This window comes from Panthera leo, chromosome D1 (assembly GCF_018350215.1).
Source record: "Panthera leo isolate Ple1 chromosome D1, P.leo_Ple1_pat1.1, whole genome shotgun sequence".
Lineage (NCBI taxonomy): Eukaryota > Metazoa > Chordata > Mammalia > Carnivora > Felidae > Panthera > Panthera leo.
This window is the reverse complement of record NC_056688.1, coordinates 99,488,406-99,515,354: the sequence shown is the minus strand read 5'-3', so window position 1 is coordinate 99,515,354 and position 26,949 is coordinate 99,488,406. Positions and strand designations below refer to the sequence as shown.

Sequence of the window (26,949 nt, the reverse complement as noted above, 5' to 3'; positions counted from 1 at the left end):
ACGTTAAAAAAAAAAAATTAAAAAAAAAATTTATATTTTTGTTGTATATACTTTTTGTTAAAAATCTCCTCATAATCTTTATGGAAAGAAGCAAGACATAATTTACAAACAAACTGGAGACTTACTATGAGAATTTGGTTTGATTCAACCAGACTAACCACATGAATAATAATTATTATATATAATTTTACATTAGTTCTGGATAAAATATGTTGCTTTTTATGTTGCTTCTTATTTTGTACATTTTTAATGTTTTCTTTCAGAGTGGGTTCCACCTCAACCAGAATATTTCTATCAACCTACAGGAAATGAAAAGTTACCAGAAATTGTAGGAGAAGAAAAAGGCACAGTTGTCTTTCAATTAGATTCAGGTATTGTTATTACACTGAACAGTCAGTGATAATCATGACAATATTGTAATAAACATATTTTCTATAATAACAGTTATTTTTAACAAACTATAGTTTAGTGATAAATAAACTGTCCTTCCAGACCAGCCTGAATAGGAGCCATGATATTAATGGCTAATCAGATTTAAAATTTCAGTTGTTTTTTGGGGCACCTGGGTGGCTCAGTAGGTTGAGCGACTGACTTCGGCTCAGGTCATGATCTCACGATTTGTGAGTTTGAGCCCTGCATCGGGGGCTGTGCTGACAGCTCGGAGCCTGGAGCCTGCTTCAGATTCTGTGTCTCCCTCTCTCTCTGCCCCTCCCCACTCATGCTCTGTGTCAGAAATAAACATTAAAAAAAATATTAAAAATAAATAAATAATAAAATAAAATTTCAGTTGTTTTTTAAAATGACAGTACCTTTTTCTTAATAGTTCTAAGCCCATTTTAGAGGTTCTTCTGTATTGGGGAGCCTGGGTGGCTTAGTCGGTTGAGCTTCCGACTTCAGCTCAGGTCATGACCTCACAGTCTATGAGTTTAAGCCCCACGTAGGGCTCTGTGCTGACAGCTTGGAGCCTGGAGCCTGCTTCTGATTCTGTGTCTTCCTCTTTCTCTGCCCCTCCCCCACTCATGCTCTGTCTTTTTCTGTCTCAGAAATAAATAAACATTAAAAAAATAAATTTAAAGGTTCTCCTGTGTCACTCCACTTCCTAGAAATCAGATATTGGATATTCAGGGGAACTTGCTCTTCTTTTCTCCATCTCTGTGTTCTAGTGAGTTCTTTGTAGTATGTGCGTATAACTCTCATTTACCATGTGGTTTAATTGATTTCCATTAATTTGCAGCCTTCCTATAGGTAGAATCCATCTCTCTCTTTTAATGTTTATTTTATTTTGAGAGAGAGAAAGAGAGCGCAATTGCAAGCAAGGAAAGGGCAGAGAGGGAGAGAGAGAATCCCAAGCAAGCTGTACACTCAGCACGGTGCCTGACACGGGAATCAATCCCACAACCATGAGGTCATGACCTGAGCTAAAATCAAGAGTCGGACACTTAACCAACTGAACCACCCAGGGGCTCCTAGAAAATATTTTTAGGGGCACCTGGCTCAGTTGGTTAAGCATCTGACTGTTGATCTCAGCACAGGTCTTGATCTTGGGATCGTGAGTTCACACCCTGTGTTGGACTCCTTGCTGGGCATGGAGCCTACTTAAGAAAGAAAAAAAAGAATGAAATTTGGGAAATATACAAATACTCAGAAATTAAATCGCATATATATATATTTTTTAACATTTGTTTATTTTTGATAGAGAGAGACAGAGTGTGAGCGGGGGAGGGGCAGAGAAAGATGGAGACACAGAATCTGAAGCAGGCTCCAGGCTCTGAGCTATCAGCACAGAGCCCCATGTGGGGCTCAAACTCATGGACTGCGAGATCATGACCTGAGCCGAAGTCAGATGCTCAACTGACTGAGCCACCCAGGTTCCCCTAAGCAGCACATTTCTAAGTAACCCATGAATTAAAGAAATCATAAGAGATGAATATTTTGAGCTGAGTAAAAATAAAACAACATATCAAAATTTATAGGATGCAGTTAAAGTACTGCAAGGTAAACCTATGGCTTCAAATGCCTATATTTGAAAGGAAGAAAGAGCTCCAATTAATTACCTAAGCTTTCATATTAATAAATTTGAATAATAAGCACAAACTAAGTCCAAAGCAACCAGAAGGAACGATATAATAAAGATAAGGATGGAAATCAGTGAAACAGAAAATAGGAAAACAATGTGGAAAATCAAACCAAAAGTTGGTTCTTCGGAAACCTCAACAAAACTGACAAAACTTTAGCTAGACCAACCATGAAAAAAGAGAAGGAAACACACACAAAAAAAGAATTACCAGTTACAACTTATTGCCAAAAAATTAAACAACATAGATGAATAGGAAAAATTGTTAGACACAACTGACTCAGGAAGAAATTTTAAAAATCTGAATAGATGAAAACAAAGAAATTGAGTTAGTAATTAAAAATCTTTGTGCAAAGAAATTCCTTGCCCAGATGGCTTGACAGGGTTTGTTTGAATTATATCAAACTTTTAAAGGTGAAATAGTACTAGTCCTTCATCAGCTCTGAAAACAGTAACAGGAGGAAACATTTCTAACTATTTGTGAAGCCAATATTCAAAGTTAGACAAAGACATCACAGAAAAGCCGTATTCCTTAAGAATATAAATGCAATGTTTTGATGATTTTTTTTTCTATCCAGGTTCATAACTGTGGAGACTTAGATAATAAGTATTTTAAAAATGAGGACCTCTAAAAAAAATAAGTAAATAAAAATAAATAAGTAAAATCAGGATCCCTAATAATCATCTTTAGGGCAGAAACGTTTCCTTGCTGATGGAGACTAAGGACATTTTACTCTTTTCGTTTTCAGCGCAATGATTGCAGGTTGCCTTCAAAATCTTGATAATTCACTGTGGCTCCTAACGTTCTAGAATCATAGAGGTGGAAGGCATACTGTGTTCTCTCCTTGCCTCTCCACCTTCCTTCCATAATACTGGGCTCCACTATGTGTATCAGTAGCAAACATTTATTAAGCAGTTACTATGCACTGCTATTTTTTCTGCATGCAGTCTTAAAAATCTCTTATCTTGTAAATGAGAAATGAGGTAAAATCAGGAAAAGAAGAGGTAAAGAAAAAGATTTTTAAATAAAGAAAATAATCTATTGCTTAAAAAAAAAAGAATAGAAATGCAAAAATCCTCAACCAAATATCAGTAAACCAATTCCAACAGCATATTAAAGGATTATACAGCGTGACCAGGGAGCATTTGTTCCAGGAATGCAAGGATGGTTCAGGCTAAAAACCATACACCAACGTGGCACACCACATTAGAACAAAGGGAAGAACACGATCCTCTCAAGTGATGCAGAAAAAGCATACGAACATTCAAAAAACTAGGAATAGAAGAAAATTCCTCTGCTTGAAAAAGGTTATGGAAAGGATGAATCAACTTCACACTCACTAAAATAGCTATAATAAAGGCAATAACAGGTGATGGGTAGGATGTGAAGCAGGTGGTAATAGAAACATTTAAGACAGAAAGGACATAAGGGCACCTGGCTAGTTCAGTTGGTAAAGCATGCTAGATCACGCGACTCTTGATCTCAGGGTTATGAATTCAAGCCCACATTAGGGGTAGAGTTTACTTAAAAAAAGAAAAAAAAGGAGATATAATGTTCAAGAGCAATGAGTCAAGAAAAGTTAATAGGAACCCTCCCAAGGATGAGGAATTAAGTTTTAAATTCATAATCTCAGAATGTGAAGTTAGTCATAGGGAGGGACATGGCAAGCTAGAGAAGCTTTCAATAAGGGCATCCTTTTTCATCACCAAAAATCATCTGATGCTTATTGTATATATAGGTACCAGAGTTAATTAGAAGTGTTTTTTTTTTTAATTTATTTATTTTGAGAGAGAGATAGACCACGAGCAGGGGAGGGGCAGAGAGAGAGGAAGAGAGAATTGCAAGCAGGCTCTGCACTGCCAGCATGGAGCTCAATGTGGGGCTCGAACCCACGAATCATGAGATCATGACCTGAGCCGAAGTCAGACGCTTAACTGACTGAGTCACCCAGGTGCCCCTAGAACTTTTTAAAAGGGGTTCTCTGAGATTGGGAAATGTTGTATTCAAGAAATAGCAAGAAAAATATTCTCACAATTTGAAAATCAGTATTTGCTATACAGTAATGATCAGAAAGGAAATCAATTTTATTGGAGGAGGAATATGTACCAAGTTTAGTTAGTAGAAATAAAATGTGTTAAGTCAATGAAATCAGGGTAGGCTTCTAGAGAAACAACCAGAACTAGGAGGGAGGGACCGCAGTGTTCACATTTCCACAACTGGAAAAATGAAATGAACCGATTCTAGCAGGTGGCCCAACTTCGAAGTAATTTCATATGCTCTGCTCCCAGTTGCCTTGATTATGAGTGCTTGTGTTAGTAATACCGTGTTGGGAAAAGCTACATGTGGGGAAGTGAGTGAGGTGAAGCAACTTACAGTCTCCCTAGCTCCACCTACGGAGAGTCTGAGAAGGAGTTTGGGAGACATTAAAGTATAAGGTCTTAAGTGGATAGACTTCAGTCATAAATAATGGAGGATGTACTGCTCCTGGAACCTCAAGAAAGTATTGGGCTTTTTTTTTTTTTTTTTTTTAAGATTTCATTTTTAAGTGGGGAGCCTGGGTGGCTCAGTTGGTTAAGTGTCCGACATCAGCTCAGGTCATGATTTCACAGTTTGTGAGTTCCAGCCCTGTGTCGGACTCTGTGCTGACAACTCAGAGCCTGGAGCCTCTTCAAATTCTGTCTCTGTTTCTCTCTGCCCCTCCCCCTGCTCATGCACTCTCTCACTCTCGTCCCCAAATATAAATAAACATTAAAAAAAAGAAAAAAAGGATTTCATTTTTAAGTAACGTCTATACCCAAAGTGGGGCTTGAACTTCACAACCCCGAGAACAAGAGTTGCATGTTCAACCAACTGAGCCTGCCAGGTGCCCCAAAAGTCTTGGGTACTAGAAGTCTATTTTACCTCTTGTTGACCTGGTGGTAGTCATTTTCAACAAACTCCTTGACCTTGAATTCAATTGCTTTACGTGTTCTATTCAGAGATGTTTTCTGCCTAGGAGCAACCCCTAGGGCTGAGAGCTCACCCTCCCGAGGGCAACTTTTGTGAATTTTCCTTATTGTCCTGTTAATGCGCAGTTGTGGCAGTGGTCTTGATCTTGTCCTTTGGATTCACCAAGGAGAATTGAGCCCACCCTGTTGGAGGAATGAAGAAACAGAAAATGGAGAAGATGGGACTCCAGGGAGAATTTGGGAGTTTGTCGGTTTACCTGCTATGAGAATAATGGGGAGAAACAAGGAAAGAGGTTTTATTTTTGAGAAATGTTACTGTGGACTATGAATTGGATCATCTTTAATGTTTTTACCTGAGAGACTCAAAAAAATGTCGAAATTCCTGTATTAATTACATCTGGTTGCTGGTCTATAACTTTGTGCTTCCATGAAGAGACTGAACCACGTAGGTCCCCAGCTTTTAGTTGCATTACGTGACTCTGCTCCTGCCTCCTCTGTGCTTGTTTTTTTCTTTTACTCGCTTCTTTATATGCTTGCTTTTCTCTTTTGCTCTCATTTATTATCCAAATATTTATTACCTAAGTCTCCACAGCGACAGAGTTGCCTATTGAAACAAAAGCTGTCGTAACATGAACAGATTTACTAATAAATTAGACTTATATAATCAGTCCCCACATGTCAGCATATTACTGTTTAATGCTCCCATCTGCCCTGCCCTGTGGTCAGCATCTTTGTTAATATCAGTCACTTGCCAATTGGTGGATATTGTTAATATGTGACAATATAATGCAAGTACAGTAAAAATCAGCCGCAAAGTGAAATTATCCTTACAAGAGATGCAGGATTTTATGAAGCTGATGGATGTTAAGGAATTGTTTGAATCACTTGCAAAGCCACTGACAAATGAGAATCTAGACATTTTTTTAGCAGTTAACAACAGTTGAAGAGAAAATCAACAAAAGATGACGAAATAGGCTCTTCTAGACATAATGATAAGAATATGGTGGTACAAAGTCTTTGGGAAAACTACAAAGTTTTACAAATAGTTTTGAAATAGTTTTGCAAAAGAAACTGTAAAAATCAAAGATGTCAGATGGCAGTCTTACTGAATTTGTCTGAAAAGTTGCAACCCCACTTTTTTTTCTTTTTTTTTTTAATGTTTATTTTTGAGAGACAATGAGAGTGGGGGAGGGGCAGAGAGAGAGGGAGACACAGAATCCAAAACAGGCTCCAGTCTGAGCTGTCAGCAGAGCCCAACAGGGGACTTGAACTCACAAACCGTGAGTCACAAATCACACTCACAAACCAAGTTAGATGCTCAACTGACTGAACCACACAGGTGCCCCTCAACCCCACTTTCTAAAACAAATTAACAATTGATTATTGCAAGGATTAGAAAGAGATGATTATAATCTAAGTTTTGTTAAATAAAATAAATTTTATATATATATAAATATATATATATATATTTGTTGTTTGTTTAGCATCATTTTAAAGATAAAATTTCAATCATAACCTTTTCACTATAATTACTATAGATATTTTGGTTCCCTTCTTAGGCTAATTCACCCATGCCAATTCTTCTCAAACTTCTCTTATTTTTTTATATTTAAATCTGGAAGGATATACCAAAAAAATTATATGAAGTATACTTTCTTTCTTTGTTTTTCTCCATTATCTTTTTTTTAATGTTTATTTTTTATTTTTGAGACAGAGAGAGAATGGGAGAGGGGCAGAGAGAGAGGGAGACACAGAATCTGAAGCAGGCTCCAGGCTCTGGGCTGTCAGGATAGAGCCCGATACAGGGCTTGAACTCCTCCCAAACTGCAAGATCCTGACCCGAGCAGAAGTCGGAAGCTTAACTGACTGAGCCACACAGATGCCCCTCTATTATTATTATTATTATTATTATTTTTTTTTTTTTTTTTTTTTTTTTAATTAGTAGATGCTCAGTTGGTTGGGCGTCTGATTCTTGGTTTCGGGTCAGGTCGTGATCTCACAGTTTCATGGGTTCAAGCCCTGTATAGGGCTCTGCACTGGCAGTGCAGAACTTGCTTGGGATTCTCTCTCTCCCTCTCTCTGTCCCTCCCCTGCTTGTGCTGTCACTGTCTCTCTCAATATAAGTAAATAAATTTTTTTAAAAGTTAAAAAATAATAGATGCTATTTTTTTAGAATAAAGGTTGTAAATGTTTTCAGATGCTCTATGTAGAATCTCATTTGTTTGTCAACGTCCTTTCAGATTAGGGCTTATGTGGGTACAAACAGTATCTGAGATGCCAGGGGCAGCCGTGCAGCAAAAGGAGGTGCTCTACACCACTTTAAAGGTCTTCAAAGAAATACAATGTTTAAAATTAAAAGTCTCAGCAAGGACCCTTGAAAATCTGAATATTCATTATCGTTAACCTAGAATGGCAATAAACACACAGAGGAGCTCTGTGAATATTGGCTGGATGAATAGATTCTTAGTGGAACCTGCTCTAAATAGGTCTGTCTCCTCTGCAGTGCCCACCGAAGGTTCCTATTTCACTAGTTCCAGAGTGGGAGGCAAGCGAGGGATCATCAAGGAGCTTGCTGTTACGCTGCAAGGACCTGAGGACAAGACTCTCCTGTTTGAGTCAAGGTTTGAGAGTGGGAATCTGCAAAAAGCTGTCAGAGTGTGAGTAACAGGAATTTCCCAAAGGGGTGATCGCTGGAGGGACTGACTCACATCTTCAGGAGTCATATTAGGAGTTAGGGGTGTTTTTGGAAAAGAGAGAAGTCGTGAGAAATGGTATGAGGACGAAGAAAAATTGAATAATTGTGACTCATATTCCTTCAGGGTAAAAATTTACCTACATTTTTTTTTCTGCTTATGAAAGAAATTAGTATTAATTTAATTTGTATTAATAGGGGTGCCTCGCTGGCTCAATCAGAAGAGCATAATCTCAGGGTCGTGAGTTCAAGCTCTGTTTTGGGTGTAGAGTTTACTTAAGTAAAACTCAAGAAGAAATTTGTATTAATAAAAATACATAACATAAAAAATTGAAGTTCTGTAATCGTACCTCTCAGATGCAGAAACTGTTAACAGTTTGATATACATGCAGTAACTTTTCCCCCTTTTACTGTGTATGTATAATATACAGAAATTATTTTGTTTTTAAAAATAGGATGATGGTATACATACCGTTTTGCAAATTGCTTTTTTCCACATAATAAGCTTTATATTTTTCCTATGGCAATACTGCAGATTTATCTCATTATTTTTTTAATTTTATTTTTTATTTTTTAAAATTTACATCCAAATTAGTTAGCATATAGTGAGACAATGATTTCAGGAGTAGATTCCTTAATGCCCCTTACCCATTTAGCCCATCTCCCCTCCTACAACCCCTCCAGTAACCCTCAGTTTATTCTCCATATTTATGAGTCTCTTCTGTTTTGTCCCCCTCCCTGTTTTCATATTATTTTTGTTCCCTTCCCTTATGTTCATCTGTTTTGTCTCTTAGTCTTCATATGAGTGAAGTCATATGATTTGCGTCTTTCTCTGACTAATTTAACTTAGCATAATACCCTCCAGTTCCATCCACGTAGTTGCAAATGGCAAGATTTCATTCTTTTTGATTGCCGAGTGATACTCCATTGTATATATATACCACATCTTCTTTATCCATTCATCCATTGATGGACATTTGGGCTCTTTACATACTTTGGCTATTGTTGATAGTGCTGCTATAAACATGGGGGTGCATGTCCCTTCAAAACAGCACGCCTGTATCCCGTGGATAAATACCTAGTAGTGCAATTGCTGGGTCGTAGGGTAGTTTTATTTTTAGTTTTTTGAGGAACCTCCATACTGTTTTCCAGAGTGGCTGCACCAGCTTGCATTCCCATATCTCCTTATTTTTAATAATTCATATTATTCTATTGTATGGGTGTTCCATATCATGTGTAACCTGTGCCCAGCTGATAGGAAATGAAGGTATTTACTGTTTTTTGTTTAATGAATTAACAGAATTAATACTCTTGGGCACTTTTAAAATTATATATATATATATATATATATATATATATATAAAATTTTTTAATTAATTTTTAAGTTTACATCCTAGTTAGTTAGCATATAGTGCAACAGTGATTTCAGAAGTAGATTCCAGTGATTCATCCCCTACACATAACACCCAGTGCTCATCCCAACAAGTGTCTTCCTTAATGCCCCTTACCCATTTAGCCCATCCCCCCTCCCACAACCCCTCCAGCAACCCTCAGTTTATTCTCTATATTTAAGAGTCTCTTAATGGTTTTTCCCTCTCCCTGTTTTTATATTATTTTTGCTTCCCTCCCCTTAGGTTCATCTGTTTTGTATCTTAAATTCCTCATATGAATGAAGTCATATGATATTTGTCTTTCTCTGACTAATTTCGCTTAGCATAATACCTCTAGTTTCATCCATGTAGTTGCAAAGACATTTATATTTTTAAATATTTGTGATGTTATGGGATACATTCTAGAAATATAATTGGGGGGCCAAAGGGTTTGAACACTTTAAGTATTGCTGTTTTTTGCCAAATTACCCTCCAACATGATTTGAGTTCCCATCACCGGTGTATGAAAGCGACTGTTTCCCAAAGCTGGAATATGCATGAAATGGAGGGAGAATGACTTCCTATTTTAATTTGCCTTTCTTGCATTATGCCTGTGTGGGAGCATCTTTTCAGGATTTAGTATTTGTATTTCCTCTTCTGCTACTTTTCAGTAAGGTGAATGCATTCCAGAGATGCCCCCTCATCTTCAAACTGTTGATAATCAGAGCTAAAATAACACCTGAGGCTGACAGTTCTCCTCCATAGTGGTCATGTCCAGGAGGTAGCTAACAGCCAACAGAGGGCTCTGGCTTCGCTGCCGTTAGGTGTGGTTCTAGAAATGTGTTGAAGTGGTTGGGAACTGCAACTGAACACTCCAGAACGATACTAAAAAAACTCACAGAGGGGCGCCTGGGTGGCTCAGTCGGTTAAGCGTCCGACTTCAGCTCAGGTCACGATCTCGTGGTCCGCGAGTTCGAGCCCCGCGTCGGACTCTGGGCTGATGGCTCAGAGCCTGGAGCTTGCTTCCGATTCTGTGTCTCCCTCTCTCTCTGCCCCTCCCCCGTTCATGCTGTGTCTCTCTCTGTCTCAAAAATAAATAAACGTTAAAAAAAATAAAAATAAAAATAAAAATAAAATAAAAAATAAATAAAAAACTCACAGAGCTCCCAAATACCCCAAATAAACTTGGTTGACCCATATTTCTTTCAGCCTAATGTATGAGTTGAGGAACTAGGTACACTAGAAAATTAATGTTTGAGGTAGCAGGCTTTCCTGTTGAAATAAGACCTATTTTTGCCCAGGTAAAACATTTTTTAAGCTTTGTTTTTTGAGGGGGGATGTGGTGTTACAGAGATATTCTTCTATTTTCTCCACTACAGAGATACCTATGAGTATGAGCTCACCTTGCGAACTGACCTCTACACAAACAAACACACTCAGTGGTTTTATTTTCGAGTGCAGAACACTAGAAAAGATGCCACCTACCGCTTCACCATTGTCAACTTGCTAAAACCCAAGAGCCTTTATACTATAGGGATGAAGCCACTCATGTACTCCCAGTTGGACGCCAAGACCCACAACATTGGCTGGAGAAGAGAAGGAAATGAAATCAGGTACTATAAGAACAACAGGGACGATGGGCAGCAGGCCTTTTACTGTCTCACGTGGACCATTCAGTTCCCACACGACCAGGACACTTGCTTCTTCGCACACTTCTATCCATATACATACACTGACTTGCAGTGCTACCTGCTGTCAGTGACAAACAACCCCGTCCAGTCTCAGTTCTGCAAACTCCGAACTTTATGCAGGAGCCTTGCAGGAAATACCGTCTACCTGCTCACCATCACCAACCCATCCCGGACCCCTCAAGAGGCAGCTGCAAAGAAAGCTGTGGTCTTGAGTGCCAGAGTCCACCCCGGAGAAAGTAACGGCTCCTGGATCATGAAAGGCTTTTTGGACTTCATCCTGAGCAACTCTCCAGATGCCCAGCTCCTCAGAGATATCTTTGTCTTCAAAGTGGTTCCTATGTTAAATCCAGATGGAGTGATTGTGGGGAATTACCGGTGTTCATTGGCTGGAAGGGACTTGAATAGACATTATAAAACCATTCTGAAGGAGTCTTTCCCTTGTATCTGGTACACCAGGAACATGATCAAAAGGTGAGCCCCTTTATCTGTTGATCTTCCTCCGAATGCTGTGAGTGCTCTCTGATGGGTGCGAGGGCTCTCTTTGATGTAGCGATCAGATACGGCTTGAGAGAGAGTCTGCCATTCTCTTTGCAGTCACATGAGTTCGTTCAGTTTCAAACGTTTAAGTCATGTTTTGTCTCTGGGGTTAAACTGAACATGCAACATTTCTGCCAGGGGTTGTTTGACGTATAAGTGAAACAATGGAATAGAGAGGTCAGAAGTCAGAAGTTCATAGGTCTTTGTCAGGAGGCCTGGCAAATAATAATAATAGTACCTAACTACTAGGCAGTGTTTGTGTATAGGGGACAGGCGGTATTCTCAGTGCTTTACAGATACATGACCCATGTAATCTTCACATTAACCCCCTGAGGTAGGCACAATCAGTATCCCCATTATATATGGTGAGGAAACTAAGGCCCAGAAAAAAGTCACTTGCCCAAGGTCATAGAGCTAATAAGCAACAGAATAGATAATTTGAATACACGCTCTCGGGTTCCAGAATCTGAGTTCCTTATTACCTCTTATATTTCATCGCATAAAGAAAGAATAATAAAAAAGTCAGTTAATATTTTCCAAGCCTGTGTGAAAGCAATTGAAGACTATGATGTAATAGTACCCACCTTAAAGGAAATGAAACTACAGCGTGTAAGATACGTGAATGCATACACCCTCTAACCTTATCTGTGTGAGAGGGTGGGGGGAGTGTTGGGCTGGCAGGCAAGATGGCTAGGGGCATGTGCTTGGGAGTCAAGACAGGCCTGGCTTTGAGACGTGGTGTTACTACTGGCTGGTTCTGTGACCTTGGATGTGATTGCACCTCTCTGCACTTCAGCTTTCTCATCTGTAGAGGAGGGTAATCTTACCTGCCTTGGGTAGTTACTTAAGAGAATTAGATGAGGACCCCTGTCATCTGTTTAGCGCAGTGCTCAGCACATTGTAAGTGTGTGGCATTACTGTCATCCTCTTCATCCTATCATTATCATCATGGAGAAGGTGACCGTGATGGAAGACTGAGGAGGTGTCCTGGGTGAAGAGGAGACAAAGAGGAGCTGAGCCTTACAGGAACCGGTACTGGAAAGTCAGGGACCCAGGCTTTCTTCGTTTCTCTTTTTCATCCCTCCACTTACAGCCTCTTCCCTTCTCTTTCTCTTTCCCCAGGTCTGCCCCCAGAGGGGGCTTTCTTTCTGTTGATTTCCTCCACTTCCTTGTCAACTTATACAGGGCCTACCCAACACCCCTTTCCACATCGGGGTGTTTTCATTTCAAGTCCCTCTGACTGGCAAGGGTGAGGAGTGCTGGTGGCATGTTTACAGCAGTAGCCGAGGGTGGGGACAGGGTCCTTTGAAGGGGTTGGCATTTTCTTTAGTGGGAAGGTAGCAACAGACATACTTAAGGAAGAGACTGTAAAAGATCCTTGATTATTTTCATGCATCTGGATGTCCACTAAATCTTTTGTTTGCCCCTCTCAATAGACTTCTTGAAGAAAGGGAGGTTCTCTTGTATTGTGATTTCCATGGCCACAGCCGTAAGAATAATATCTTCTTGTATGGCTGTAATAACAATGATCGCAAGTACTGGCTTCATGAGCGAGTCTTTCCTTTAATGTTAAGCAAAAATGCGCCAGATAAGGTAAGCACACAAGGTAAGCACATAAGGTAATCTTCCGTCCATTGACTAAGGAGGAAAGGAGTTCGCTGCATCCTGTATGTAGTGTTTGATCTGCCACTTCACATTTCTTTTCATTATCTTGGGTAAATCTCAGCAGCCTGGACCTCAAGACTTTACTCTGGTTTTCGTTTACAATATAATGATTCAACAGTTCTCTACAGTATTCAATGTTCATCGTAAGTGTACCCTTAATCTCCTTTATCTATTTCACCCATCCACCTCCCTCCTCCCCTCTGCCAACCACCAGTTTGTTCTCTATACTTAGGACTCTGCTTTTTTTTTTGTCTCTTTTTTCTTTGTTTTGTTTTTTAAATTCCACATATGGTTGAAATCATATGGTACTTGTCTTTCTCTATTTCACATAGCATTTTACCCTTTAGGTCCATCCTTGTTGTTGCAAATGGCAAGATCTCATTCTTTTTTATGGCTGAGTAATATTCCATTGTGTATCTATACCACATCTTCTTTATCCATTCATCTATTAACAGACACTTGGGTTGTTTCCATATCTTGGCTATTACATATGGGTGCAATAAACATATGGGTACATGTATACCTTGGTATAAACATATGGGTGCCATAAATATATGGGTACATATATATCTTTTTTGAATTAGTGTTTTTGTTTTCTTTGGGTAAATACCCAGTAGTGGAATTACTGAGTCATATGGTAATTCTATTTTTAACTTTTTGAGGAACCTCCATACTGTTTTCCACTGTGGCTGCACCAATTTACATTCCCACCAACAGTGCATGAAGGTTCCTTTTCCACATCTACACCCACCCTTGTTATTTCTTGTCTTTAATTCTAGCCATTCTGATGGGTGTAGGTGATATCTCATTGTGGTTTTGATTTGCATTTCCCTGATGATGTGTGATGTTGAGGATCTTTTTATGTGTCCATTGGCCATTTGTACATCTTCTTTGGAAAGGTACTTCAAGAATTTAGAAAGGTGTGGCTTTAAGAATTACTCTGTGTACATCCACAAAAGAACAGATAAATAATATATAGTATATCCACACAATGGAATGTTATTCAGCAATAAAAAAATGAGGTGCTGATATGCTAAGACATAGGTGAATCTTGAAACATGCTACGTGAAAGAAGCCAGACCTAAAAGGCCACATTTTTGTGTGATTCCATTCTATGAAATGTTCAGAAGAGGCAGATCTGTAGAAACAGAAAGTAGTGATTAGTCGGTGGGGAGGGGGAGGTGGCCTGACTGCTAATAAGTACTGGGTTTCTTTTTGGAGGTAATGAAAATGTTCTAAACAGAGAGTGGTGATGGCTGCACAACTGTAAATATACTTACATCCTTGAATTGTGTACCTTAAATGTGTGAATTTTACAGCATGTGAGTTATATCTCAATAAAGATGATATTTTTAAAATTTTTTTAATGTTTATTCATTTTTGAGAGACAGACACAGACAAAGTACGAGCAGGGGAGGGCAGAGAGAGAGAGAGAGAGAGAGGCAAAGAATCCCAAGCAGGCTCCAGGCTCTGAGCTGTCAGCACACGGGGCTCAAACCCACAAACTGTGGGATCATGACCTAAGCTGAAGTCGGACGCTCAACCGACTGAGCCACCCAGGCGCCCCTCAGTGAAGATGAGTTTTGAAAATTGCTCTGGCTGCTTTTCCTGGGCACAAGTTCAAACTCTTAGTAGGTAACTTATTCTCTTTAATCCTGTGCTTGGCAGTGGAAGAAGGGATTGAATGATACACAAAATACTAATATTATATGAGTCTCCACAGAAAAGTTTATATAAGACAAGATTACAAATAACTGTAAGATAGTAAATGGCTAATAAAAACAACTTAAAAGTCTTTACCAGTTGGCTGAGTAACAGCTCTGACAGTTAGGCATAAACAGAGGATCTGCATTGGCTTAGGCGTTGGTTTTCAGCATCATAAATAGATCCACAAAACATAATTTCATTAGAAAGAAGAAATTAGGGGTGCCTGGGTGGCTCAGTCAGTTAAGTACTCAACTTTTGATTTTGACTTAGGTGGTGATCTCATGAATCGTGAGATTGAGCCCATGTCAGGCTCTGCACTGACTGGGATTCTCTTTCTCTCTTTGCCCCTCCCACACTCACATGTGCGCTTGCTTTAACAAATGTTTGTTTATTTTTGAGAGAAAGAGAGGGAGCAGGGGAGGGCAAAGTGAGGATCTGAAGCAGGTTCTACACTGACAGCCAAGAGCCCAATCTGGGCCTTGAACTCACTAACTGTAAGATCATGACCTGAGCTGAAGCCGGTCACTTAACCGACTGAGCCACCCAGGTGCCCCATCAAATAAATAAACATTTACCAAAAAGAAAGAAGAAATTAGGTTGGATTTAGAAAAGTTTTTAAATGATAGTGTACATTTTCTCCTATAAAGATATGTGACAAATATTTTATATCTACTATTCTTACATTAAAAAGAAAAAGGAAGCTTTTCTTTCTCCCTCCATTTTTTTCTTCCTTCCTTCCTTCCTTCCTTCCTTCCTTCCTTCCTTCCTTCCTTTTCTCTTTGTTTTTAAAAAATCTTCCTGTCTGTGTTTGCTAGGGATCTCTTTAAATAAAATGGCATCCAAATATGTGTCTTGTTAAAAAAGATGTTTTTTTAATTAAAAATAAATGACATCCAGGGGCACCTGGGTGGCTCAGTTGGTTAGGCGTCTGACTCGATTTCAGCTCAGGTCATGATCTCTTAGGTTTTGGGTTCGAGCCCCATGTTGGGCTACATGCTGACAGTTCAGAGCCTGCTTGGGATTCTGTCTCTCCCCCCACCTCTCTGCCACTCACCCACTTGCACTCTTGGTCTTTCTCTCTCTAAATAAATAAGTATTTTTTAAAAAATTAGGGGTGCCTGGATGGCTCAGTCTTGAGTGTCCGACTTTGGCTCAGGTCATGATCTTGCGGTTCATGGGTTCAAGCCCCACATCGGACTCTGTACTAACAGCTGGGAGCCTGGAGCTTGCTTCAGATTCTGTGTCCCCCTCTCTCTCTGCTCCTCCCCCACTCATGCTCTCTCAAAAAATAAAATAAAAACATTTAAAAAAAAGTTTTTTAATTAAAAAACAAATGACATCCAGAACCCAGTATCTAAAACAATTAAAAACAGAGCTATACTAATTAAAGAGGGATGGCAAGCTTGGAACCTTGCCCATTCTGGCTCCTTCAGTCTTTGTGGCCTCCTTCAGTCTTTGTGGCTTGAGGCTCCTCAGTAGAACCCCTGGATTCCAGGGTGCACCACTTAAAAACCACTAGGTGGTGAAATGCCTTCCCACTGTAAAGCATTTTCAGCAGGATAGGATAGGTCGGGATAGGTGCCAAGTGTACATTACAAACTCCAAGTAAGGAAAAAGGGTTGGGGTGGTCATGAAGGACAATGGAGGATATTGAACTCCGAGCCAAGAACATTAAGTATGAGGAAGTGAGACAGTTCTAGGCAGATTATAGGGGTGAGGCATACCCAGATCATATATAGAGGATAAACCCAACTGGATCCAAGGGCTCAAGTTGCAGAGGAGTAGAAAATAAATCTTAGAAATGTGGCTAGTGTCTTGAATGCCAAAGTAAGCCAGCATTCCCAAACTGGAGTTCAAAGAACCGTAGTCCTGCAAAATGTCCCTGGAAAGGTAGGGAAGGGAAGGAAGGCTTCACGGGCAATAAGGAACAGAATTTACTCTCTCCCCTTTGGAGACTCACAGTCTACAATAATGAAATGCTTGGGAGAGGGGGTGCCTGGGTGGCTCAGTCGGTTAAGCATCTGACTCTAGGTTTCTGCTCAGGTCATGATCTCGTGGTTTCATGGGTTCAGGCCCCACGTTGGGCTCTGTGCTGGCAGCGTGGAGCCTGCTTGGGATTCTCTGTCTTCCATTCTCTCTGCTCCTCCTCCACTCGTGCTCTCTCTGTCTCTCTCAAAATAAAAAAAAAAGGTCCTGCACAGGAAGACTGTGTAATTTTGTTAGCCCCTCATCCTCCTGACCAACATGACCATAGCACTAATTTTCTCCTCTGTAATCCCTTAGAATTATTACTATTTTATGGAACATACTTTAGGAAATAATATATAGACCCCAAGGAAACCATTCTTATATTAATGAGTCATTGGCATCTTACATTTGCCAGTTTATGATTAACAGAGGATTTGGGTTTCTCTTTAGTTCTCTTTTCATAGTTGTAATTTTAAGGTCCAAAAGTGCAAAGAAGGAACAGGACGAGTTGTAATGTGGCGGATGGGAATCCTGAACAGCTACACCATGGAATCTACCTTTGGGGGGTCCACACTGGGTAAGCTCTCTTTTGTATATCATAGGTCAGCATGACAAGGGGAAGCCAAGCAAAGCTCTGAGGACATGAAGTCCTTTTGAATGTTGGGGAGATGATTGACCTAGAGAGTTTTCTTAACTGCACCTTATGCCAAATTTGACTAACCTAAATATGAGTGTGAAATATAACACTTGGTGGGGCAGTATAGCCCCAAATATAATACTTGATGGGGAATCAGGCAGATCTGGGTTCGAATTGCCTCTCCATTTCCAAGGTGTGTAATCCTGGCTCAGTTACTACATTTACTCTTTGAACCTCATTTTTGTTTTAACTGGCAATAAAAGTAATACCTGCATTATAGGTACTACTTAATGCACGTAAAGCCCTTGGCATAGTGCCTACCACAGAGTAAAACTTCAGTAATCATGGCCATCATGATTGCAAATTTTTTCATTGTCAGATTCTTCTGAACCAAACCAGATCTAGAAGGAGAAAGACCCTGTCCAGAAGCACAATATTCTAGAATCAGAGGTGGCGTTTCTAAGGAGCTATTGATAAATTAGATTTGCATTTGCTTATTATTTAGTGAGAAATGTTTATGGATTTTTTTTCAGGCAATAAAAGAGATACTCACTTTACTACTGAGGATCTAAAGTCTCTAGGTTATCATGTTTGTGACACCCTTCTGGATTTCTGTGATCCTGACCGAACCAAGGTAAAAATGGGGTTCAAGAAATGTGGTGGTGCTACTGTGATCAGTTTCACATGGGTCCAAAGTCAGCCTACTGAGATTATAGGTGGTCTTTATTTTCCTCTTAATATCGTTCTGAAGTTTTTATAATCAGTAAAAGAAAGCCCCCAGCCTGCACACTGTCCACAAATAGCAACCTCATAACTCACCAAGAATATAGAAGCCTTCATGCCAACCCTCCTTCAGCACACCTCTCCCTCATTTTGCTTTCCAGAAAAGCAGGAGTTCTTCCCCTTCTCTGAAACTAACCCTGCCCTTTGTGCACCCACCAGCCCCTCAATCCATGGCCTCCCTAAGGTCTTGCCTTATTAATTACCTCCTCCCTTTTCTGTGTCCTCAGTTTTTTCCTCTTCTTACTTCTTTTTTTAGTTTATTTATTTATATATTTTTAATATTTATTTACTTATTGTGTGTGTGAGAGAGAGGGGGGGGGGGGTGGGTCAGAGGGAGAGAGAGAATCCCAAGTAGGCTCCAGGCTGTCAGCACAGAGCCTGTTGGGGGCTCGAACTCACAAACTGTGAGATCATGACCTAAGCCAAAATCGAGAGTTGGACACTTAACCAACTGAGCCACCCAGGTGCCCCTTTAATAAAAAAATATTTAAAGGAGAATCAGCCACAATACGGCCTGTTATATCACATCTGCCATAAGCCAAAATCTGAACAACCCCATTCTAATGTTTCCTTCCTTGCTATTCACAAAAATACAATAAATCAGACCGTTGAATTGTTTAAGAAGTTTGTTATTGTCCATAGCCAGGGAAAAGCACCTAAAGCATGAAATTCACTGATGTTCTGCCCGAGAAACACTTTTACTGCAGCTCATGTAATTTATATGTTAACATGTCCTTAGAAGCAGAGGTTACCACTCACACATCTTTATGTCCCCAGCAATAAATAAAGTGCCTTTCCACATATGCTTAGTAAATATTTGACATATAAATAAGTGAATAATCAAAAATGTCCTTTTATTGATTTCCACAGTTCATGCAGTGCCTAACAGAGCTTAAAGAGCTCTTACAACAAGAAATCCATAAGAAATTCAATGAGCTTGGACAAGATATGGATTTAGAAGGAAGTTGGAGTGACATCTGCTTGTCTGACATTGAATCCAGGTAATGAAATGAAACTTCATTTCAAACAAAAACCAGAGAGGGGCACCGGAGTGCCTCAGCCAGTTAAATGGCCAGCTCTTGGTTTTGGCTCAGGTCATGATCTCACAATTGTTGGTTTGGAGCTCCGTGCTGACACTGACCACGTGGGAGCCTGCTTGGAATCCTCTCTCTCTCTCTCTCTCTCTCTCTCTCTCTCTCTCTCTCCCTCTCTCTCTCTGCCCCTCCTATGTACGAGAGCACTCACTCCCTCCCTCAAAAAAAAAAAAAAAAAAAAAACACAAGGAAAAACCAGACAAGTTCTATTTTTTTATTGTTTTCGTTTGCTCTGTTGTTTCGTTGGTTGAGCCAAAGGTGCAAAATATTGAATAAATCGTAGCGCACTTAAATATATATCATTTCTTCACCAACTACGAATTGAGTGCCTGCTCTTTGACAGCATCTTTTCTAGGTTAGGGAGATGGGCAGGCCGTGCGTGTAGGGCCTTGAGGCAGTTGTAAAGCCTTTGTCTTTTACTCCAAGGGAGACGGAAAGCTTTTGGAAAGTTTTAAATAGAGAAGTGTCGTGTTCTGACTTGGGTTTTAGTTTCAGTGGGAATACCCTGGCTGCTATGTGGAAAATAGATTGTAGAGAGGAAAGGTGTAAGCAGGGACATGCATTTGGAGGCTCTTGCAATAATACAGGTAAATGCAGGTGGTGGTCTAGACATGAGCAGTTGTAGTGGTTGGGGGTGTATGAATTGGTTGGATTCTGGATATATTTTGAAGTTTCAAACATTAGGATTTTCTTATGGATGAGATATGGAGCATGAAAGAAAGAGAATGAGTCCATAATTGATTGGATGGAGTTGCCTTTTAAGTGAGATGGGAAAGATTAAAGTGGTGGAGAAGTTTAGGGGAGCGGTGAAGGTCAGGAGGCTAGTGTTGGGCATGTTCAGTCTGAGACGTCTATTAGGCATCTAAATGGAGATATTAAATAGGCAGTTGAATATATGAGTGTGTAGTTCGCTGGAGACGTCAAATAGAGTCATCATTGGATAGATGATGTTTAAACCTTAAGACTAGGTGAGATCCCAAGGGAGTACGTGCAGCTCGAGTAAATAGGAGGTCCAAGTCTAAGCAGGGTACACAGCGCACAGGTCACAAAGATAGGGAGAATCCAGCAAATGAGGTAGAAAGACCAGGACCCTACAATGGCTGACAGGCTATAGGATCTAGGCACCTGACACCTTATAACCTCCACCCTCACCCTTTCACACACCTCTCTCTGTGGCTACACTGGCCTCATTCTTCTTCAGACTTGCCAGGCCCTCTTCTGCCCCAGGGCCTTTACACTAGCAGTCCCAGCTGCCTAGAATGCTCTTCCCGCAGATACCTACATGGCTCATTCCTTCACCTCCTTCCAGTCTTTGTTTAAATGTAAAATTTGTCAATGTGGCCTACCCTCATTACTCTAATGCTGCCACTTGCTCCCCTGCCTTTGCCCTCCTGCCACTATTCCCTATCTCCCTGAGGTACTCTACTTTTTTTCCATAGCATGTTATCACCTTCTGTCTGTCTTAGGTCATTTACATCTCTATTGTGTTTATTATGTATTATCTGTTTCCTCCTATTGGATGTAGGTCCCACAAGGTCAGAGATCTTTATTTTGTTCACCTCTGTATCTCATGTGCAGAGTACCCGGCACATAGGGAGAGCTCAATAAATATTTGTTGAATTAATTTAGTTTGTAAGGTCTCAGCCCCACACTCATAATCTCTTCAACTATTTTAGGAAGCCTACCAGGTGGGTGAGTATCTGACAGGTGGGCAGGAACACCTTCTACTCCAGCTTACTGGCCAAGGTGCCTCATACCCATCCCAGCTGCCCTCAGTCAGAAGATTTCTGGGCTGGACATGACAGAGGCTGCGCTGTAGACTGTGGTGGACAGTTGAAGGCTCTCCTTCCTACTCTCTGTGGACATAGAGTTGACATCTGGGCCCTAAAGCAGTTCTGCTGGCTGAGTCTCCCAAATGTGTCCTTAGGAACCTCAAGTCAGACCATCAGGCCAGGCAGTGTGCCCCATTCACCATGTTGCCTCTTCCACTCTTCCAGAATTCTTTGCCTTGCTCTCCAGGACCACTGCATGAACCACTCTTCATCTCAGCCTCAAAAACAAAATGCCCCTGCATGTCAACCTCTTGGTACCGAGCCCGGGGGGAGTCCACTCCGAAACAGGGAGACTGCATCCTAGCTGGCTTAGCAGGGACACATTTAGTTAAGATACATTTAGTTAAGAATTATTGAAACCATTTTGCCGGCATCTGAACAGGAAGCCAGCTATCACGGGCCTCCATGGGTCTCCACCTCTCCATTCTCACCATTACCCAGAAAAGCAGACTGCGAGTGTCCAAGCCCAGTTTGAGTGTGCCCTGTGTGTGCACGTCCATGGTTTTCAACATTTTCCGTGGCATGCCGCATCTAATGTTTTTATCCCGTTGATTAATAGTTTTCCGTTATCTCCAAAAGGGACTTCAGAGACTATTATCCAGTAGTGACCTCAAAGGCTATTCCTCAGACTAGAAAAGCCTTTTGAGAACAGGGAATTGGGAATTAGATCTGAGAAGAGAGGGTGTTCTTCCCGCTGTCTTACCGTGGGGTTCCTCATTGTGGACTGAAGGGAGGGAGGTGGAGCATGAACAGGATGAAAGGCCTGAGCAAAAGAATGGTTTGAAATGCTCTTTTCCCAGGAGATCTGAGTTTTGTGCCTAAGACACTTTTTTGTACATGGAGGCCATGTTCTAGAGCCCAGCTCTGGCTTCTGGCCACGCACACCCTGGGAGAGGGGGATGTATGATGGGACACTTAAACAATGGACACGATGAAGGACACAGGGATGGAGAATCCAAGTGCTCATTCATCCTAGCCCTTGAAGGAAGGGGGAGCTGGCCCTCTGTGGGGGAAGACTTCAGATCCGTCTGGACCTGCATCCACAACTTTTGAAGTGGGAATTGAGATAATAAAAGTAATATTCCTGTAGGTAATAACCTACAGATTCCTTGTTATCAAATATGTTTATGTATATATTCAACGCAGTTTTAAAGAGTACCCGGGAGGCTCCTTGCTCTCTGAACTGGACCTGGCCAGACAGGAATGAATGAAACAAGCCCCGCTTTCAAACAAATCATAGTCTGTTATTCTCTAGAGCTGCACAGCGTCCCACAGTCACTGCCACGGGCAGCTTTGCCCACCTGGCCAGTACTTACTTTGCCACATGGATTACAGACTCCTTGGGGCCAAGGGCTTGGTCATGCTCATCTCTGCGCTCGATGCCCTGCCTGGCACGTAGTAGGTGTTCAGAATGAATGAATGAATGTGCTTGTCCGGAATTGCTGGTCATCGAAATGCAGGCACTGGGAGCAAATAGCGGACTGGATATTCTACTCCCACGCTGCCAGTCTGGTAAATGTATATGTCCTAGACATTAATAACAGGCATCTCCCTTTCTTCTTTCCTCCTGGAAACAGCACCAGTGGTTCTGATAGTTCCCTCTCAGATGGTCTCCCTGTTCACCTACTGAACGTAGCAGATGAGGTAAGATTATCAGACTCTTCCACTCAGGAAGTAGCAGCCTTAAGGAAAGCATGAGTCTCCTGGATAATTTGGTGGAATTTTCCAACTATCCTAGAATCTATAGAAAATATAGCAATAGCATCCTAACTGGTTACCCTGCCCTGGAGTCTTTCATTTTGTCCTTTATCACTTTCCTTTTATTTATTTATTTAAATGTTTTATTTATTTTTGAGAGAGAGAGAGAGAGAGAGCAAGGGAGGGGCAGAGAGAGAGAGGGAGACACAGAATCCAAAGCAGGCTCCAGGCTCTGAGCTGTCAGCAGAAAGCCCGATGTGGGGCTCAAACTCACGAATCTTGAAATCATGACCTGAGCCAAAGTCGGTTGCTTAACTAACTGAGCCACCCAGGCGCCCCTATTTATTTGTTTTTAATAACTTTCCTTTTAAAATCCAGGAGAAAAAAATGTGAAGACTCCATGTTGACTACAAAGTCAACAAAATTTTTTAAAAAGTTTAAAACTGAAAAGCATCTTTTTTAAAAAATTGTTTTTACTCTTGAGAGAGAGAGACAGAGTACGAGTGGGAGAGGGGTAGAGAGAGAGAGAGAGAGAGAGGATACACAGAATCGGAAGTGGGCTCCAGGCTCCAAGCCATCAGAACAGAGCCCGACATAGGGTTTGAACTCAGGAACCATGAGATCATGACTTGAGCCAAAGTCGGACATTTATCCAACTGAGCCACCTAGGTGCCCCTAAAAGTGAAAACATCTTAAGAGATAGAGGTTGTCTCTTGATCTTGGGGTTCAAGCCCCATATTGGGCATAGAGTTTACCTAAAAAAACAAAAACAAAACTATTTCAATAGATAGAGGTTGTTAAAAAGACCCATACTTTAAAAAAAAAAAGTGTTTCTTTTTTTAAGTTTATTTTATTTATTTTGAGAAAGAGAGAAGGAGAGAGGAAGAACATAAGCAGGGGAAGGGCAGAGAGAAGGGGAGGGAGAGAATCCCACGCAGGGTCTGCACTGTCAGCTTGGAGCCCGAGTCGGGGCTTGATCCCATGAGCCGTGAGATCATAAGCTGAGCCAAAATCAAGAGTCAGATGCTTAACCAATTAAGCTAGCCAGGTGCCCCAAAAAAGTGTTTTTTTATTCATATAGTTTTAGATAGTTTTTTATACTTCCATGTATTAAATTTTCTTTGCCCCATCTCATTCACAGATCTTTTTTTTTTTTTTTAAATTTTTTTTTTCAACATTTTTTATTTATTTTTGGGACAGAGAGAGACAGAGCATGAACGGAGGAGGGGCAGAGAGAGAGGGAGACACAGAATCGGAAACAGGCTCCAGGGTCCGAGCCATCAGCCCAGAGCCCGACGCGGGGCTCGAACTCACGGACCGTGAGATCGTGACCTGGCTGAAGTCGGACGCTTAACCGACTGCGCCACCCAGGCGCCCCTCATTCACAGATCTTATTACATAGATGATATATTTGTTGTGGTTCATTATGCACATAATTTCATAGTTGCATTAATAAATACCTCCATCATACAAGGCGCCTGGGTGGCTCAGTCAGTTGAGTGTCCATCTCTAGATTTCAGCCTCGGTCATGATCCCAAGGTCGTGGGATTGAGCTCCACGTCAGGCTCCGTACTGAGCTTGGGATCTACTTGCTTAAGATTCTCTCTCTCTCCTCCTCTGCCCCTTTATCCTACTCACTCTCTCTCAAAAAAAAAAAAAAAAAAAGGGAAGAAGAAGAAATAACTCTCTCATAGGGTGAGATTAAGGCTGTGTCAGATGGAGCCTGCCAAATCAGACTGGACCCTATAATTTTTTCAGCTGCATTTACAACATCGATATAAGCGTCGCCACTCAACAGGTCCCTGGAAAATCAGTCCTGAGCTTCACTTGCTTAATTATTAAAGCCACCTTGTGTAACAGCCAAACTGACTCTTAACTACACACCCGATATCAGTATTGTCTGTACCTGACATTATTGCCACAAGTAATCTGGTTTCATATTGTAAAGCACAGATATTTGGATATTGATATAGATGTCCCTTTGGCAGCATACCTGCAATAGTGGGATTTGGGGGTGTTAAATGGGGAGCGGACTCTGGTAACAAGGCAACTGAACTGTTCGTCCCCCGAGCCAGCAGCAGTTGGGCACCTGTGAGGGCCCACGTCCCGGGGCAGCTCTCCTGTCTTGAGTGTTGTGTAAAAGAGTGCTGCACGCAGGTGGTCATTGCCTCCGGAATCCTCAACGACTAGGTTCTCTGTGCTTTTTGGAACAGTTGAATCAAAAGAAGAAGATGTATAAGAAGAAAAAAAAGAAGCTGCTTCAGACTAGGAAACAGCGAAATGAACAGTATCAGAAAAATAATTGGATGCAGGAGTTAAAGTTAACAGAAGATGCCCTGGTAAGAAGGCTCTGTTGCCTACTTCTGTGGTCTGGTTAAAGAGAATTCCAGAGCGGGAGCAGGACAGGGGGTTAACGTTTACTCTCAACCAGAAGGGGAATGGGGAATGGGGTAGAGGGAAGCTATTTTGAGTTCAGAGCTCTTCCATGGGTCCTCTGGACATCTCTGAGCAGATTTCCACCCTGGCCCCTGCACTACCCTCTGCCATGGCACTCTGGTCTGGATTTTGGCCATGTCTGGATTTCCAGAACAAACGGGGGTGCTGGAGAAGTGGTGGCTGGAGCTAGCCCAGGGTTGCTGCGTGGCGGAGGTGTCAGGCCTCGTCCAGGCTGGCTCCTTCCCAGTCTTCTCCCAGCGGCCATTGTTTCCTAAAGATGAAAATGCTTTCCGATGTGGGCATTTTACTGTTGGGTGGATCGGGTCGATTATAAGTAGATTAATTGCAATGGATCAATTGAAAAATATTCTCTTTGCACTCAGTCCTATCAGGAAAGGGCAGGGTTTGCTTCTTCTACCCTGCAAAAACAGCCTACCTTTTTCAGAAATTCAGAGAATGCCAGTTCTTCAGCGATGAGAAATGAAAAACCGAGGTTGAATGAGGTAGTAGTTTTGCCTGACCTTTTTTTTTTTTTTTAACTTCCACATGGAGAATGTGTCAAAACTTTTAACTCCTACACAGAGCGCCTGAGTGGCCCATTTGGTTAAACGCCTGACTCTTGATTTTGGCTTAAGTCATGAACTCACAGTTCATGAGATCGAGCCCTGAGTGGGGCTCTGGGCTCACAGTGGGGAGCCCACTTGGGATTCTCTCTCCTTCTCCCTCTCTCTGCCCTTCCCACTCTGTCTCTCTCTTGCTTGCTCTCAAAATAAATAAACGTTAAAAAAAACACTTTTGGGGGGTAATATATTTAAAGTGTACAATGTGATATTTGATATCTGTACACACTGTGAGAAGGTTCCCACCACTTCACATAGTTACCATTTTTTTTCTTTAATAACTGAAAGTTTATGGTCTTTTACCATCTTCTGCCTATTCCCTCCACTCCCCAGCAACCACCATTCTACTCTCTGTTTCTATGAGTTTGACCTTTTTTTTTTCGGTTCCACACGTAAGTGATACCAGGCAGTGTTTGTCTTTTTCTGTCTGGCTTATTTCACTCAGCACGATGCCCTCTAATTACATCCATGTTGTCACAGATGGCAGGATTTCCTTCTTTTTTAAGACTGAATAATATTATTTGCAAATATTTTCTCATTCCATAGGTTTCCTTCTGATTTTGTTTTTTTTTTAGGTTCAAAAAAATTTTTTTTAAGTAATCTCTACCCCCAACATAGAGTTTAAACTCACAACACTGAGATCAAGGTTCACACGCTCTACCGATTGAGCCAGCCAGGTGCCCCTGCCTTCTGATTTTATTGATGATTTGCCGTGCAGAAGCTTTTTAGTTTGCTCTAGTCCCACTTGTTTATTTTTGCTTTGGGGATCAAATCCAAAAAATCATTGCCTAAACCATTGTCGAGAAGCCTACCTCCTGTGTTTTCTTCTAGGAGTTTGACGGTTTCAGGTCTTAAGTATAACTCTTTAACCCATTTTGAGTTGACTTTCATGTATGATACAAGATAGGGGTACAGTTTCATTATTTTGCATGTGGACATCTAGTTTTTCCAATACTGTTTATTGAAGAGACCATTTTTCCCTGTTGTAAATGCTTGGCTCTTTTGTAAAAAATTAATGCACCATATATTCATGAGTTTATTTCTAAGCTCTCTATTCTGTTCCATCTTTGACTCTTTGTTGTAGATTCTCTGATTTTTCCAATTAGCACATCTGTCCCACAGGCTGAAGAATACAATAGCCCCCTATGTCACTCTTCCCTGTCAATGCCACCAGGAGCAGGGAAACATTAAAATCA

General features: G+C 41.0%; 1 protein-coding gene across 6 annotated transcripts in view; it reads left to right on the top strand.

Moving 5' to 3' along the window:
- The window catches only part of AGBL2 (AGBL carboxypeptidase 2), a 45,681-nt gene that overhangs the window by 14,611 nt on the left and 4,121 nt on the right, over window positions 1–26,949 (top strand). For 4 of the 6 annotated variants that reach the window (XM_042906280.1, XM_042906281.1, XM_042906278.1 and 1 more), the window contains 9 exons: window positions 264–371; window positions 7,527–7,680; window positions 10,465–11,247; window positions 12,750–12,906; window positions 17,104–17,230; window positions 17,824–17,924; window positions 18,944–19,074; window positions 22,577–22,643; window positions 24,911–25,036. In XM_042906280.1, the coding sequence (XP_042762214.1) occupies window positions 264–371; window positions 7,527–7,680; window positions 10,465–11,247; window positions 12,750–12,906; window positions 17,104–17,230; window positions 17,824–17,924; window positions 18,944–19,074; window positions 22,577–22,643; window positions 24,911–25,036 (1,754 nt within the window). Of the gene's footprint in view, window positions 1–263; window positions 372–7,526; window positions 7,681–10,464; window positions 11,248–12,749; window positions 12,907–17,103; window positions 17,231–17,823; window positions 17,925–18,943; window positions 19,075–22,576; window positions 22,644–24,910; window positions 25,037–25,516; window positions 25,637–26,949 lie in introns of all 6 variants that reach the window. The other 2 variants (XM_042906283.1, XM_042906282.1) reach the window with 2 other exon arrangements.